At 46.9% G+C, this 17,357-nt stretch overlaps 1 protein-coding gene and 1 long non-coding RNA gene across 3 annotated transcripts in view; one reads left to right on the top strand and one right to left on the bottom strand.

Annotated features, from left to right (window-relative positions):
* Positions 1–17,357, bottom strand: part of Kif6 (kinesin family member 6) — a 290,945-nt gene that overhangs the window by 138,223 nt on the left and 135,365 nt on the right. Inside the window, exons 11-13 of the mRNA XM_040729501.1 lie at positions 8,899–9,004; positions 7,547–7,682; positions 3,841–4,029 (exon numbers count right to left, since the gene is read on the bottom strand). Of these exons, the coding sequence (XP_040585435.1) occupies positions 3,841–4,029; positions 7,547–7,682; positions 8,899–9,004 (431 nt within the window). The remainder of the gene's footprint in view (positions 1–3,840; positions 4,030–7,546; positions 7,683–8,898; positions 9,005–17,357) is intronic.
* On the top strand, positions 932–8,189 carry LOC121133312. 2 transcript variants are annotated; one of them, XR_005870139.1, is made up of 4 exons: positions 932–1,065; positions 3,771–3,927; positions 5,077–5,254; positions 7,957–8,189. It is a non-coding gene; the product is annotated as an uncharacterized LOC121133312 (long non-coding RNA). The 2 variants fall into 2 exon arrangements; XR_005870138.1 differs by lacking the exon at positions 7,957–8,189 and having other exon boundaries at positions 5,077–5,483.

Here is a 17,357-nt window from a genome sequence, read left to right on the forward strand (position 1 = left end):
ACACCTTCCTGAGACAGAAGAGCCTCCCAACGGCGAGCTTATTGACTTTTTTTTTAATTTGCTTTAGTTTACATAAGCTTTTCATATACAAGCCGCTGTGGTCATAAATGTCTAATCGGCTCCCAGGATCTGAAGCATAATCAAGGCTCCCATTACCTGGCGCTCCATGACTGATTCCTCCACAATTTTCATTCCTATTTGTAGTCTCTGCCAGACAATAAAGTTGATTCCCCTCCAAACCCTTCTCCGAATGGTTAGATCATTATCAGTCCATTTGTCGGCTGACTCCCATTTACAATTCTCCGGGAAGTCCAGCCAATGGCAGTTAGGACAACTCAAAAGCACTTTCAGATGGAAGGCCCTTCTCCAAAGCTTCGGCCCCATTTGTTCTTGGAGCCTGAAAACAATCGCTATGAGGTTTTTCTTCTTGTTGTTGTTTTTTAGTTTTCCAGCAATTTTCAATTCAAGTAAACTAGATTTGTTCCCAAAGCAAGACTGTGGTCCATCTCAACGGCAAGATCAAGGGAGGGAGAGGCTCTGGACAAGATGACTATAATTACAAGGGAAGGGAGAAGCATTCGGGGATGGCGCAGAGGGAAGAAATAGACATCCAAAGAGTCTGCTTTGCAGCTAGGGTCGGATGGTGAACCTGAGGTCAGTTCTGCATGCAGGCGACAGTTATAAATCAGAGCTCCATCCTCTACGAGACAAGGTGTTCCCCCTTGGGTACTGAAAATAACCTCTAGTTTGAGCAGTGTAGGACAGGTGGGTGGGATACCTTTCCTCACCTGTCTGTCATACGAGTCACCAGAGACTCCCCTATGACAAAAGAGAGAAACATAGCAGATCTATGTAAGCCAACCTTTATGTGGTCAAGAAGTCTCCAGGAGGAAGACAAGGAAATTGGTTACTTCCATGTTTAGGTCTGAGGACAGCCTTATAGAAATGGTCTGATATGACAGGCTGACTTGCAGTGCGTGCCCGCATGCATCTTGGCCTCTCTGTGGAATTCCTTCCACCCGGCGGAGGCCAGACCTCCACTGTCTTATGATCTATGCAGTCAAGGTAAACCAGAGGTTTTTTTTGGCTTTTCCAGACAGGGTTTCTCTGTGGCTTTGGACGCTGTCCTGGTACTAGTTCTTATAGACCAGGTGGTCTTGAACTCACAAAGATCCACCCTTCTCTGCCTCCCAAGTGCTGGGATTAAAGGTGTGTGTCGCCATCACTCGGCAAATCAGAGAATTCTTACATGGGTGATTGAGGGACCATTTCTAAGTTTCATGAGTGGTATTTGGAGAGAGGGTCTGGATTCTATGGCCTGCCTTGGAGGAGAGAGGGAAGCAGGAGAAAGAAAAGAACAGGATGAGGTTAGAAAGAGAATTTTTTTCTGTGACTTCCCAATGTCCTATGACTGGAAATACGCAGCAAGCAAGCATTGCCATGCTTTGAAAACTGCTTCTGTTTATTTCTTTGCAATTCCAGCTGCTGGTGTGGGCTCCGGCAGTTGAGATGCTGACAGGCACTCATAGTGGTCAAAGCTTCCATCACTGTGGGGTAGGGGAGGCCGTTCTCACTTATCACATCTTTAGAGATCAACACCAGCCACTCAGAGATCTGGGGTTCAGCTCACCCTGACATACCCTGTGTGCCCCAGCTCCTTAACACCCAGGTGCCTGTCACTCTCTTAGCACCTCCAGGCTCTGACCTAGACGCAGGAATTTTAAATCGGCCATGAGTCTCAGTGCCTTCTGCTGTGTTAGTCTGTTCTGCACAAGCCAGCCACAACTGCCCTTCCCACGTCCTAGCTCCACAGGAGGGCTTGGCAAACAGCCAAGCAATGGATTCCTTCGTATTGGATTATTCTCCCCACTTATACCTGACCCTTGCAGAAAATCTTTCTGATTGTCTCTGACACAGACCTAATGTGTGTTCCCTCAGTGACTCTGTTCTGTTGGTTTGTAATTATTCCAAGGTCAAAGCTGTGTTTGTCTATACATGTCCTCATCTGCAACTTGGGGGAAAAACCACAACCTAAGCCACAGGATAATGATTAGATGAGTTATTATTCAAGGTGAGACTTCAGCCTAGTAGCTGGTATATTCAAGGGTGGTAAATAGCATCGTGCTTACAACCTAGTGTGTGCTCGAATCAGCGAAGTGGATGACGGTGCCTACAGAACAACCCATCTCAGTCACAGGTGCTGAATGGTTCAAGGAGGGACCCTGGACTCTGCAAAGTTGTTTTCTGACCCCCACATGCAGGCTGCGGCACACACATGCCCGTATCTATAATCACATACAGTACATTAAAATGCAATAATTTCATGAAGCACATGCGCCACAAATATATGTAGGATGGATTAGTTAACGAAAGAATTCACCAATCCAGGTCCTTCCCCCACCTGATCTCAGACAGCTGCAGACTGCAACAGATGTAGCAGGACTGTGTGGAAATCAGTGGCAGAGAGGAACCAGCACCCTTCCTGTTCTCCATCCGCACTATGAACAGTGCAAACGCATCTTTGTCTCTGCGGTTTGGACTTCATGCTATTGTGTTGTGGAAGAACTAGCTGAGGCAAGGTGACATGGGGTTAGAAGAACAGGAGTGAGATGTCATAAAATCCATCTCCACGTTACTGGGTGCTGTGTTTGGTAGCTGCTTACTGCTATCCTGCTTTCATTTCTGTTGAAACAAAACATCCTGGTCAAAGCAACACAGGGAAGGGAGAGTTTATCTCTTTGCGATTCCAGCTGCTGCTGTGGGGAAGCATAGCGTCCCACCTACTGGCTAGAGTAGAGAACAAATGCGTGGATCCTTGCTTGTTCACTCTCACATAGGCCAGGACTCGGACCAAGAACCAGTGCTCGCCAGCCTCAGGGCCAGCCCTCCCACTTCAAAAACCAGGCCGGAGAAATCAAGACAAGGTTGTAGCAAGTTGAAAACTAACACTAGCTGACACGGCACCAGGCTTGTAAATGATTCCCAGGCTAGATGCCTTGGAAAGCTTCACATGCCAGGTGGTTCATCCTAGCAAACAGACACACAGGAAATGCTATCTTACATGGCCAGGGTCAGTCATGGGAATCCACAACAGGCTGTCTACATACGGTCAATGCACACAAAGGAGTCTGGCCTTCTAATGAGTTCCTTAGAAGCTGCACCAACATCTCCATCAAAAGCTAGAGATGGAAATGTGCCTGTGAGGAGCCCAACCCTGTGGAATCCTATTTGTCATCTTCGATAAAGGCTGAACTGACGTTGTGAAGTCATTTGGCTGTGGACAGCTGACTTGGGTTAAGGCAACATAGTCACACTGGTGCTGCAGTGTGACTCCATTCTCTCACCTGTCACAGGAAGGGCTGCGTCCCCTCCTCTGAAGCTGATACCTCTACTTGTGCCCAGACCCATTTCACCCCTCATCCAATGCCGCCACAATACACTCGGCTGATTCCTCCCCATTCATGCATGGATTTGGGAAACAGGCATTTCACTAAACAAAACAAAAACAAAAGACAAAAGACAAAAACGTAGCCGGGCGTTGGTGGCGCACGCCTTTAATCCCAGCACTTGGGAGGCAGAGGCAGGCGGATCTCTGTGAGTTTGAGGCCAGCCTGGTCTACAAGAGCTAGTTCCAGGACAGCCTCCAAAGCCACAGAGAAACCCTGTCTCGAAAAACCAAAAAAAAAAAAAAAAAAAAAACCAAAATCCAAAGCAAACAAACAAACAAAAAACCTCTCCCAAGCACATCACCAGAAACTTCCTCTTTGCAGTTCAGACAACAGGATGTGATGTGGAAATTCGTCCCAGGTGATAAAGAAGCTGGAAATTCAGTCAACCTACCTGTTTTTCTGCGGAGCAAACCGGATCTGCGCCTGCAGATGCTGAGGTCCTGGGTCTGGCTAAGGGCTGAGGAGCCTGGGGTGAAGGGTGAGTTCTGGGGTGGCCTGCCTTCACTCTTCTCCATGCTCGATAAGTGCAGGGCATCCTGGGTTTTCTTCTTTTCCTTTTTTAACATGTTGACCAGGATATCTGAAATCTGAATTAAGGATTTAGTGGCTCCTGACAGACAGATGACAGTGATCAGACAAAAATTCAAAAAGAAATAATTATCCTCCAACCAAATAATTGCAACTACTGCACTTTGGTGCAGACTGGCCACAGGAAGGTAGCGTCTCCTTGGACTTGCATGTGCAGCTGTGGGCAGCTTAGGAGGTAATGAGCCTTTCATAGTGGCACAATGAAAACCAAATGCTGGGTAATGTCTGCGTGACAAGTACAAGTGGGAGTCTGGGGGCACAGGTCTGGGAGGCTGGAACCCCGGGGTGCAGGCCTGGGAGCCTGGGGATGTGGGGCCTGGAGCTTCGGGCGCAGGGCCTGGGAGCTTGGGGGCGCAGGCGGAGGATCAGTCATGGGAATCCACAACAGGTTGGTCTACATACGGTCAATGCACACAAAGGAGTCTGGGCTTTTAATGAGTTCTTTAGAAGCTGCACTAATGTCTCCATCAAAAGCTAGAGATGGAAATGTGCCTGTGAGGAGCCCAACCCTGGGGAATCCTATGTACGCACATACAAGACGTGTTCATCTGAGTACCACATTGAGCAGGTGGAGTGCCTAGAACCCCAACACTTGGCCAAAAGGAGGGTCAGAAATCCAAGGCCATCTTTGTATACGTAATGACTTTGGGGACATTCTGGGCTACACGAGACTTTGTCTTCCTTTCAGGACCCATGCAGAAGGCTGGGCTCAGAGGGTGGAGATGCTGCCATGCGTGGTGTGGGACGGAGAAAGGCCCACACCTGAGGCTTTCTGTCAATCTCCAAGTTCAGTCCGAGCATGCGTCTCAGAATATAAGGTTCAGAGTGGCTGAGGAAGACACCCAATATCAAACTTTGGCATGCAGGAGAGCATGTGTGCACACGCATACTTGCATACTCACACACAGGAGTCTTAAAAAACACAGGAACAGGGCGGAGAGGGGGGGAGACTGCTACTCAGAACAGAGGGGATGAGTCTGGTTTACATGGTTTTGAACATGTAACATAGAAACAATCTGGTTTCCATATTCCTCCTCAGATTTAACTTCAACGTGTTGACTTCTGGATGGCCAACCAGGTTTTCCCCTAGAATACCCAGTGTGGCTTCCATTCCTTCTTGCCTCATTAAGAGGTGGTCACAGCATCTCAGCGCATCCTTGTTCTCGAGTCCCGCTTGGTGGGTTCCGGGTGCTGAACTTGTGCCTTCGGGCCTGGCAGTAAGTGGTTGCGCCCACTGAGCCCTCCCGTCCTGTCATATCACCATTCTGAATGTGAGCTGCCGAGGGAAGGGGTGGCATGGACTTGCTCACAGTACAAAGCACCTGGTGTCTGCCGCCCGCCCGTGTGCGCAGCCTGCAGGATTCAGCAGGGTGAGGACAGCGGGGCGGGAGCGGGAGGGGGCGCACACATGTCTCTCGCTCACTCCACTCCTCTATAAACCATGTAAACCAGCCTGGACTGGTCCCCGTTTGTCACATCTCATTTCATTCCTCCTCGCTGCATAGATGTCCATAAGGCATGGCGAGTACTGAGAGGTTGGTAGGAGAATTTAGGGGGGAAGATCCCAGTCTAGGCTCAAGGCCAAGAAAAGAAACAGAACCCAGACTGGGGCTCGGGCCAGGCCTGAGGCCATCCCTGGAGATGGATGGGGTAAGAAGGAGGAAGGAATGCAGGGGTGACAACACTGGGCAGCACTGGGAGACAAGGGCGTAATTCACAGTTGGACTCACCGTTGCTGGCTGGATAATAAAGTAGCTAAAACTGACTAGACTCTGACATGGGATCTGCTAAGACTCAACTAAAATTAGAGACTGGAGCTAATGAGACAGCTCCTCTACTTTGTTTGGGTTGGTTTTTTCCTCCTTTCTACTGGTTTTCCTTTGTGTGGATTATTTGTGTATATGTAAGCTTCTCTCTATGTATGTGTGTTGTGTGTGCATGTGTGTGTTGTGTATGTGTGTTGTGCATTGCTGTATGTGTGAGCATGTGTGTGTTGTGATTGTGTGGTATGTGTGCGTGCTCAGGAATGTGTATGAGGGCTAGTGTCTGTAAAGTCCTCAAGAGGACATCAGATCCCCAGAACTGGAGCTGCAAGCGACTGTGTACCACCTGATGGGGTGCTTGGGCATGAGTTGGGAAATAAACTGGGATCCCCTAGAAGAGCAGCAAGTGTTCTTAACTGCTGAGCCATTTTTCTAGCTCCTCTACACATTAAAAAATATAAAACACGAACACACAGCATGATATACTGTTCAAGGGTACCTAACCCCATGTTGGGGACTGAACCCAGGCCTGCATCTCCAGCTCAGGAAAGATCAGTGTGTGTACTTTTAACCACTGAACCATTTCCCTACCCCTGTGCAGATAAGACTTTATGTATTTTGCACAACATCTGCACTTTAAAGTGTCTTAGTAATTTTTTAAATGACTAAAATATGTTCATAAAAATTGGCAAAAATTATTTCTTGTGAGTGTTTAAAGGCTATAAATGTCATGAAAATGTCAAATCTTTTACAAGAAGATTGAAAGGTAAAAATAAGGAACAGACTGAGGAACTGTCCTAGAGTCCTGAGGTCTATTCTCCCCAGCTGGGACTCTTTAGAAGTGATCACTCCTGTCTGCACAGGGAGGCAGCACCTGGGCCCACCAGCAGCTACTGCCTTGAGCACCCAGAAGGCACTGCCTCTGAGAGCCAAGAAGAATTCTATCCTGAACACCCAATCTTTGCTCACTGCCTAATTCCGGAGCATCTGTATGTGGGACTCAGGACAAGAGATTTGGCTTTTAAATAAAAAGTTACATCTAAGCCAGCTCTCTGCTTTTCATAAACTAAATACCATACACCATTTTTTTTCAGTAATCTTTTGAGTTTCACCCACACACCAGCCACGAATTCTGGGCCATGGTAAGGCTGTGGTTAGCATGGTGTCTGGTCAGCTAGCTAAAGTTAACCAGCTAACTTATTGGCTCTAGACTCAAAATACAAAGCCCATCACAGAGCAACCAGAATATATTTGAAAAAGACTTAGTGTTAAGAGATGGTATGATACCAGGCAAGGGCTTAAAAAGTCTTTGGAAGAGTAACTACATCAAGGGCTTGAGAGATGGCTCATTGGTCAAGAGTCTTGCCACGAAGTTTGATGACCTCAGTTCAGTACCCAGGTTCCATGTAATGGAAGGAGAACACTGACTGTCCTCTGACCTCCACATGTGTGAACACATACACACACACACACACACACACACTCACATACACTCACACACACACACACACACCAAAAACAAAGACAAAACAAAAAAACAAGCTAAAATGCTAACGTCAGATGTCTGCTTGAGATTCGTGGGAGTGACACTTCCCAGTGTGAAGCAGCTGTGATCAGCTGGGGCATTGAGGACTGGGGCATTGCCATGGGACCAGGAGTGGGAAATGGGAAATCTACATATTCCTTCCAGGCCAGGCCGGTGAGTTAGAGTCTCGCACACACCACCCCGCCCCACAGAAAGGATACTGATTTCATTGTCCCTCTGCTTGAGAAGGTCTCGGAGCTTTGTGTATTCCTCACCTTCCAATGGCTCCTGGCAGGCTTGGCGGGTGGTTTCAGAGGAGGTGGTGTTCTTTATGGTGTTCTTCTCACTCAACAGCTTCTGCAAGTTGGGGTTAGAGCTTACTGAGTGTGCCAGCAACAGCATCACAGCAAAGAGACTTAGAATGTGGCCACTCTTCTACTCTTGTTTTTCAGGCTGTTACTGTATAGGCTAGATATGTTTTCCTCCTTCTACCGGCCTTTCCAGTCCCCTCTCCCTTAGCATCTCTCCCTTCTAAACTGGTAAATCCTCCTTAAATAGTATCTCCTCTAGATTCGCCCCCCCAACCCTTGATGTGAAGCTATTTACTCAAAATTGATGCATTCCCTTCCAGAGTGAGGATGGAGGCTCCATGACTCAAGAAGCAAAACAAAAAGCAAATAAAACGTCCAAGGCACAGGAAGTTCCTGAAACTTACAAGGTTCACAACAATTACTGATGGAGAGACTCTTGTAGTGTGGCCTGCAAGTTGCTAGGGAGCTTAGCCTATGCAGTTTTTCTGAGTCATTGCCCCTGCTGGGGTGGGATGTTTTAAAGAAGCATGTGCCTTGGAGTCATCAATCCTCTGTAACCTCAATAAACTAATTGGTTCCCTCAAGTAGACTTGGCAGAATCATTTCTTTGGTCTGTTAGTGCCTTATCTGAGGTAAATAGATGTTTGTTTATATTTCCTCAGAAAAGGTACAAAATGCTTCATAATCTCACAGTATCTTCTCAAAGTGTGCAAAATTACAAGTGAAAACTGGTGACATTCCTACCCCCTTATCACAAAAGCAAAACTTCAGAGGCTGAGGAGAATTAGTAAATTATTCAGATAAACCAAAATACTGGGGAAAAAGCCTGGACACAATCATCTTGAAACTGTTTGAATATGTGTGTGTGTGCATATTTTTATGTTCACGTGTGTGTGAGTGCACATTTGTGTGTTTTAGCATAGACATATTCTGGGCACAAGGCAGACAGACTCCTGGAAAAAGAATTAAAACTCCATGGCCAGAGTTTATTTGTAGAATAAACAATCCCTGCAGCTTCCCAGCGATAGTCACAGCCTGCTTGGATACCCAGGCTGTAGCTGCCCAGCAATAGTTACAGCCTGCTTAGACACCCAGACTGTAGTTGCCCAGTGATAGTCAAAGCCTACTTGACCACCCAGGCTGTTTTCTGCATGTGGGAAGCTGGGTCCTGGTATTTCTAGAGCTGGTCAACAGGAAGAGCTTTTATTGCAGTTGGAGCATGGCAGGACATGGCTATGACTGGGAGAAACATTGAAATTTACCTTAAAATGATGAAAACAGTAATGGATTTTGCGCATATCGGCATCAACTTCTAGTCTACTTTCTGGATCTTTGTCCTCCAAAAAGGATGCTATTAATTTTTCCAACCTAAAAATACATAATGCATGAGAAGCAAGAATTAACTAGAAACCTTAGAAAGTCTTATAGCCCCTCTTTCATGCAGAACATTTGAAGTACAGGAATATCCTGTATTTTCTTAGAATTCATTACTTGATTTGACCATGAAAAGTGAAGGGGGAAAGCATATTGATAAAGTGAAATCTGCAATTATGCATTTTTTGGTTCATTTGCAATGAGAGATCACATGCAGCTATTTGAGAGGCTTGAGAGATGAGTCAGTGGTTACGAGCACGGGCTGCTTTTACAGAGGTTCTGAGCTGGGTTCCCAGTACTCATGCTTAGTGGCTCACAATCACCTGTAATTCCAGCTTCAGGGGATCCGAAGCCCCCTTCTGACCTCTGAGGGTACTGCATGCATGGGTGTGTGTACACACATGCATGAGTGCACACATAGAGATATATACATTTAAAAAAATTAAAGTTATTTGATTTCTATAACATACCCATTCTAGCCACATTGAACCTCTTTGCCTCTGTGCCAAGCTGCCATAATGTTGGAGACAGTAATACAAACAAACAATTCCTATATCCATTTCATTAAAATGCATGATACTCAGTCAACTGCCCCAGGCAGGTTCCTTTGTGGACCTGTGGTCTCTGTAGCTGTTCTTCCCAATCATCCCATGGTCCCCAAGTCTGTCACTGAACTTGTCCTGTGGGCTAGTCAGGAGCCTTCTCTCCAGAGTGAGTCAGGCTGAACTTCCCTGTGAGCCAGCGAGAGGCTTCTCAGCAGACTGGGGGTCAGGCTGAACTTCCCTGTGGGCCAGCGAGAGGCTTCTCAGCAGACTGGGGGTCAGGCTGAACTTCCCTGTGGGCCAGCGAGAGGCTTCTCAGCAGACTGGGAGTCAGGATGCTGCCACAGACTGTGCCTTCTTTCTTCCTGCTGACGACAGCCCTGCCTCCCCACTCAGGCTCTCTCCACCCTTACCCCTAATTTGAAGGCACTCTTCCTTCTTCTCAAGGCTATCCTCTCCCACGGGGCTTTCCTTGCTGTCTTCATCACTATTCTGCACAGACCCTCTTTTCTCTACTTTCAATAATTTTCATGTTCTCCCTATTCTGAAATACAAAATTGAAAAATTCCTCCCCTTGGGGAAGAACAGAAAATCACTCTACCCTGCTGTTCCCAATCTCATTTGCAGTGTCCCCTGTCCCTGTTGCATTCTAGAATCTGTGAATGTGCCTGATCCACCCCATTCTCCAACTGACTGTACTGCATAAGAATCACGTCTGGGAAAGAGTCTAGCCAGCAGCATGCTTATCATCAACCAAGAAGCCTAAATTCAGAACCCTGACACGCATGTAAAAAGTCAGAAGTGGGGGTGCTTGCCTGTAAACCCAGCGCTGGGGAAGTGAGACCCTATCTCAGAGCAGAAGGGGGAGAGGGACAGAGGAAGATGACAAACATGGGCCTCTGGCCTCCATATGAATGTGCACATATGTGTGGGCACACACTCCTACATATGTTCATACACAGGACACACACAGAGATGACAAAAGTGATGAAATAATTCTTGGTGCTCTGTGTCCCACCCCAACATTGATGCTCAATGGAAATACGTGGGTTAGTAAATGGATCATTTCATAGAACCCATTCCCTGTGCTGAGTTGGAACCTTAGAAAGGAAGGCAGAAGGCAGGGGCCCTGAGCGGCCAGGCCTCCGAGCAGCCTTCCCACATCTTCCCAGAGGGCCCTGAGCGGCCAGGCCTCTGAGCAGCCTTCCCACATCCCCCTAGCATGGTGAAGACATGTGCGTGCTTCCGATGTCTTTGGAGTAGCGTGCACTTCCCTCCCTGTTGTTACCAGTGACCCCACACAGTGTATGATGATTTCTGCCTCAGAGCACACTTGGCTATTGTTTGTATTTCTTCCTAAAGTGGTAACACAGGACAGCTGACAATGTCAAGTATGGGAGGAACAATGTACATTGTAATTCTATTTTCTGATTTTATTTTGTTTCCTTGAGACAGAACCTGTTATCATAATCCAGAACATCTTTATATTCACTAGGCAGCCCAAACTGTCCTCAAACTCCTGCCAGCCCCCCCACCTCAGCCGTCTGAGATTATAGGCATGAGGCACCCCCACCATTATCTTACAATCTTTAAGGGTTTTCTTCAGATATAGGGCAGTTTCCATGTTCATGCTCTATCTTAGTTTATATGTGTGTTGCTGTGACAAAGCAACTTGAGGGAGACAGGGGTTATTTTAGAAGCTCAAGGCCAAGACAGTGGGAACCTGAAGCAGCTGGACATGGTGTCCACCTTCTGGAGACAGGAAGAGATGCTGCTGCTTGGCTCATCCGTCCATTTCAGATCATCCAGGAACCCTGCACCGGGCGGGGAGAGTGGGTCTTCCCACATCCGTGAATGCAGTCAAGGAGACCTCCTCAGGTATGCACAGGGGCCCACCTCCCTGGTGGCTGTGGAGTCTGTCAGCTGGACAACCCCAACCATCACCTATTTACTGACTTCTGTTGTTGAACAGAGTTGTCGCTGGCAGATACTCAGAGAAGTATGTTTATGACAGTTACTCTTCTGTGGCTGTGCTAAGATACCCTGACAGAACACATGTCCGGGAGGAGGGCTTCTTTCAGCTCAGTTTCAGAGGGACACAGTGCAGCATGGCAGTGAGGACGCGGGGACAGGAAGCTCAGGCCTGCTGGCCTGGGGAACAGGAAGCTGGCCAAGCACTGCCATGTACACAGGAAACCCTGCTCCTGTTCTTGGGTGGAATTCAGGATGGAGGACCTCGGCATGCCTACAAGAGCCCACGTGCTTGCCCCTCCTTTCCAGGCATCTTTCCTACTTCCTGTTCTCCTTGCTCATCCTTGAGTGCAAGTATATGTGACAGCTGGTGACAATGAAGAGGGATCTGACACCCCCCCAGCCCCCGGGGACAGACTGTCCAGTCCTGCTCCTGCCAGGCCCCATGCCCAGTCCATGGAGACAGGCAGACTAGAGTCGGGTGCTGGCTGGCATTACCCAGGCTCCTCACTGCTCTCCACCCCCTCTCAATGCTAAGGTCCCCTGGACTCTCACCTCCTTTGAGAGGTGATGGTCATGGCACCAACACAGGACCGGGGTGGGTCAGTCCAAACTGTCCTTTGCCACACTGCTCCTCATTTCAACTTGTCATTCACTGAGAGCTATTTGCTGACATTTACAAAGATTTGAAGCAATGGACAGGTTTCTGTATGAAGAAATTATTTTTATGCTTTTGCAGCAAAAGGAAATAATAGTAATTTATAAAATGTGTACAGTGTCTCAGTGAATAAAGACTGCCTATGGCCAAAATAAGAGATAAAAAGCTATAAATTAATTAGCCATCTGTATTGGTAACTCCTTCTGTAAAGTCTACATGCAGCATTTGAATTCCTTGTTTGCTACAAGCAAACGCCATGTAAGCCCCGGTTCTTATTTACATAACCCATGATAACAGGGATTAACTCGGAGGAGGGAAGATGGTGGCACCATGGGTTAGGAAGTAGAGAAGCCAGACAGGAAGGGAACAGGTGGCAGGAGGGTGTCAAAGTCAAGTCACACTAGCGCAGGAGCAACGCAGCAGAAGCAAGGCCCGTGTAGTGTGGCAGAGGCCGAAGCTGGTAACACGGGGGTTAAAGTTCACGTCAACCTCTTATGGAAGAATTCCACAAAGACAGTCACCAGAAACCGAAGCTGGTAACACGGGGGTTAAAGTTCACGTCAACCTCTTACGGAAGAATTCCACAAGGACAGTCACCAGAAACCGGGTGTGGAGCAGCCCCACACAGACAGCCCTTCAGGCCAGAGTTACGCTGAGGCTGGCGAGGGAGGGCTGGAGGCCAAGGACAGGAACAGGGGTGGCAAACAGAGGGGCGGGCGAGAGAACCTGGGCACACACCCAGGCAGAAGTGGGCTGGAAATTCAGGAGCAGGAGGCCAACTGGAAAGGCCCGACTCTCAAAAGCTACACATCTCCGCAGCTGAAGCCCTTCACGGCCCCACTGGCCAGCATGCCTTGGCTTAAGGTGGTGGAAGCTACACCTTGCTCTACACCCCTAACTCTTTGTCCACAGCCCTGTCTTTATAAAACCAAGTCTGTTGACAACACTGAAGTTTTGAGTATACAATTTCCAGTGCATTTCTTAGGCACGGTCTTTTTTTTAAATGCACTATACAAATGCATCTATACTTAGAAAAACTTGTAAAAAGTTTTGAAAGACAGATTAAAAGGATTTTGTGATATAAAATATGGAGTGGTTTGAATAGGAATGGCCCTCATGGGCTCATGTATTTGAATATTTGGTTCCCAGCTGCTGGAACTGTTTGGTAGGGATTAGAAGGTGTGGCCTCATTGCAGGAGGTGTGGCCTTTTGAAATCTTAAGTGCACTTTTAAGTTTCTAAAACCCATGCCATTCCCAATTAGCTCTCCCCCTGTCTGCCTTGTGGTTGCTCTTAGCTAATTGGTGCCATGCCCCCTGCTGCCATGCTCTCTGCCATGACAGAGGATAGTCATGGATTCACCCTCTTGAACTGTAATCCCAATACACTCTTTCTTCTACAAATTGCCTTGGTCATGGTGTCTTACTGCAGTGATAGGAAGGTTACTAAGACAAAATCCTTATGGTTACCTTTCCACTTGATAACAGTCCATACTTGTTTAGAAACATATCTACACAATACTAAATCCAAAGCAAATTTATATAAGTCAAATTATATTACCATTAAATTCTAGTGATTGGATTAAATCTGGGTTTGCAAAGGAACTACACCCTCAGATGCAATATAATAACAATAAAGAATATAACAACTTACTAGAAGATAAACAAATGAACAAACTCTGTTCCAGTGGTCTTATTGCTTGTTCCACAGCTCTGCTTTGGCTCACTGATAGCTCATCCTGCCTTTGCTCAATTGCCACTGTGTAGACTATCGGAAACCAGGCGTCAGGTGGACATGAGGTTTGCTATGTCCACAAGTGCTGTTTCTCACCACAGGCCCTCTTTGCAATCCAGGAGATCTGGTTTTCTTTTTTGATCTCCATGGGAATTACAGACATATGTGTGCACATACACACACATATATACAAACTCACAGATACACATACAAGATACACGCACTCAAAGACACACATGCATGTGTGTGCATGCGTGAGCATGTGTGAGCACACATAAGCGTGCACTCACAGACACTGAGCTGCTTAGTTTGGTCAACTTAACACATACTACAGTCCCCTGGGAAGAGAGGACCTCGGTTGAGGAGTCACCTCCATCAGTCTGACCTGTAGGCAAGTCTGTGGGGGCATTTCTTGATCAATGATTGATACGGGAGGACCCAGCTCTCTGTAGGTGGCACCACAATTGGGCTGGGGGATTGGTGTGGGGGGAGTAACATAAGAAAGCAGGCTGAGAAAGCCATGGAAAGCAAGACAGTAAGCGGCTCTACTCCACAGTTCCTGCCTCCACTTCCCCCAGTAAGAAAGTACACCCTGTAAACCTAGTTAAACCTTTTCCCCTACATTGTTTTCAGTCACTGTTTTAGCACATTACAGAAATCAAACTAGATTAGAAATACCTTAAAGAATAAAAGTAAGTCCTTAACCCAGGTGGCGGTGGTGCAAACCTTTAACCCCAGCACTCAGGAGGCAGAGGTGTGTGGATCTCTCAGTAAGGCCTGCCTGGTCTACAGAGCAAGTTCCAGGACAGTCAAGGCTACACAGAGGAACCCTCTCTTGAAAAACAAACAACAAATCCTTAAAAAGATAAATATTGAACAAAATCTTAGAGTTCACAAAGCCCAAAGAGCATCGAGCACAGGCTCTGTGTTGGTGAAAACCCTGAAGTCATGAGACTATCTGCTCCTGCAGACATGCATTGCTTCAGAACCCAGAAGCAAGCATTTGGACATCTGATGAAAGAGCTGTCTAGACCCAAAGAACCCACTGTGTCAACTGTAATCTGTAAATTAATCTGCAATTGAGATTACCATCCATGCCTCATCCTTCTTCCCTCTATTACCATCATGTCCATCCCTTTGGCTGATTAGAACCCAAAAGAGTTGAATCTAAGAGAATAAAGGAATCACCCATGTGGAGAGACTGCGCCTTGGTGGAGACAGGCCTATTTAATCCTATTAGATAGCGATTTCGTCAGTACCCAAATGCTTCCACAGCTCCCCGACGATAATTAACACAAGCTGTGGACCACACTTTTCGTTTGCGCTTAATATCTTCAAAATGCAGTGTCAGGGCCCAAATCACTTTGTGCTGGAGTGCGGAGACTTCATCTGTAGTGAATTATGTCCCCTGAACGATTTCAGAGATCTGATTTCTTATAAAGTGGGAGAGATGCACATTAGCCACTAATGACCTCTGGGAGGAATGGCCCACTAAGTTCAGGGTTATTGCATATAGCCAGCCGTTTTATCAGAAGCCAGGAAGAAGGATGCCAGGGAGGCAAAAGACACACATTCAGGACCAAGTTAGCAGATAATCCATTGCCCTCCCCCATTAGTGAATGGCTGATTACTTGGACTTTTTTCTTCATTCAAGTGGTGTGAATTAGCTGTTAGATAAAATATTGACATTAGCTAAGCAAGATATTTCTCAATCTTCTATCACCCAGACGTCTCAGACAGGAACTAAATTTAGAAAACGGATTACGTTGGCCACTGTGTTAATGGAGAGTCTAAGGCAGGAATATCAACTAAGACGATGCTGTGTTTTCCACTGGGCACCTTCTGACCACTCATCATGGGCCAGGTGCAGGCCTCATAAGACCCATTCCAAGTCTGTTCACACTGCTTCCCTGGATTTGACCCTCAGAACCTGTGAGGTGCTTGTCAACGTTTGCACCAGTTACCTTCCTCGTTCCTCTGACAAATGGTTGCCACGCAGGGGAGGAGGGCTTACTGTGCCTCACTGTTTGAAGGGCTGCAGTCCTTCAGGGTGGGGAAGCCCTGTTTACAGGACGGTGGAGCCCTGGGCCACCCTGCAGACATCCACAGGCAGGGTGTAGAGAGAGAACGCAGGTCGCAGCTGGCTTCCTCCTTCCTCTGCAGTCTAGGGCCTCAGTCTGGGGGACAATGCTACCTTGCATGGTGGTCTCCCCACGCCAGCTGCCCTTTTGCAGGTACGCACTCAAAGTATGCTGGGAGGTCTGTTCCCCGAGGTGACGGAAGAAAATTCTGTCGAGCTGACAACCTATCTTAGCCATCACAACAATGCCTTAAAAACACAGGGGCTTGAGAGATGGCTCAATGGTTAAGATCACTGGCTGCTCTTCCAGAGGACCTGGTTTGATTTCCAATACTCACATGGCAGCTCACAACTGTCTGTAAGTACAGTCCAGGGGCTCTGGTACCCTCTTCTGGCCTCATCAGACACAAGGCACGCTGTGGTGCACAGAGATGATTACAGGCAAACCATCCATACACATAAAATCATAATAATGACTTTAAAATAAAGTTTTAGAAAAGACCCAAAATCCCATACAACTACAAATATTAACGTTTTTAAGGCAAAAAAAATGATCTTCATGGAAATGATGCAAATAAAAATGTAACAACTCTGGTCATATAAAATAATGCTGAAATAATCTTGCAAATATTGTGCTAGACACACACTGAAAATTTATTTGTGGTTTATACAAAATTCAAACTTAACTGGGCATCCCGTATTTTTATATGCTCAAGCTGGCCACCCTCATCAGAAAGCCTGCAGGCCTGGCAGTTCTGAGCTGACCTGTAGGTGCTGGGGTGCCGTTCTTTGCTGCAGGCATCCAATGCTGGGTGTGGGTCCCCCTCCCACCTCCCCCCTCCCAAAACACACAGGAGGGCCTGACCACTGTTGCTCATTAGTGACCTCTTCCCTAGTAACACATTTGAAAGCAGGCCAATGCTACTGTTCTTTTCTAAAGGAATAAAAAGTGCTGGGAGTTTTGCCTGTGGTATCAGAATGTTTCCATGTGAAGAATACACTGTTTTTGATTGACTCTGAAGCTAATAACTCAGAGAGCTATAAATCTGTTCAGAGCTCTGAAGGGCTGGCATTTATAGAGACTGATTTTCTCAGGCATGCAATCATCTTGGTAGGAATCTTTGCAAGTCCCACCACTCCTCTAAGGCTGCTTATGTACCTTTAAAATAAGGAAACCAAACGTGCAGTTTAGTTGCTTTGGTCCTCCTGTCTGCAAGGCCAATTTCATTATTCTAACTCTCTTGCTTCACCTACTCTGTTAAAAGTTGCCCATGTTTTCCCCAGTCAAAAGCAATTTCTGCCCTTCCAATTACACCAGAATTAGATTTTACTTTGTGTTTACATATTTTAAAAATTTTTTTGG

The sequence above is a fragment of the Mesocricetus auratus genome, unplaced genomic scaffold, assembly GCF_017639785.1.
Source record: "Mesocricetus auratus isolate SY011 unplaced genomic scaffold, BCM_Maur_2.0 Super-Scaffold_100021, whole genome shotgun sequence".
Classification (NCBI taxonomy): Eukaryota; Metazoa; Chordata; class Mammalia; order Rodentia; family Cricetidae; genus Mesocricetus; species Mesocricetus auratus.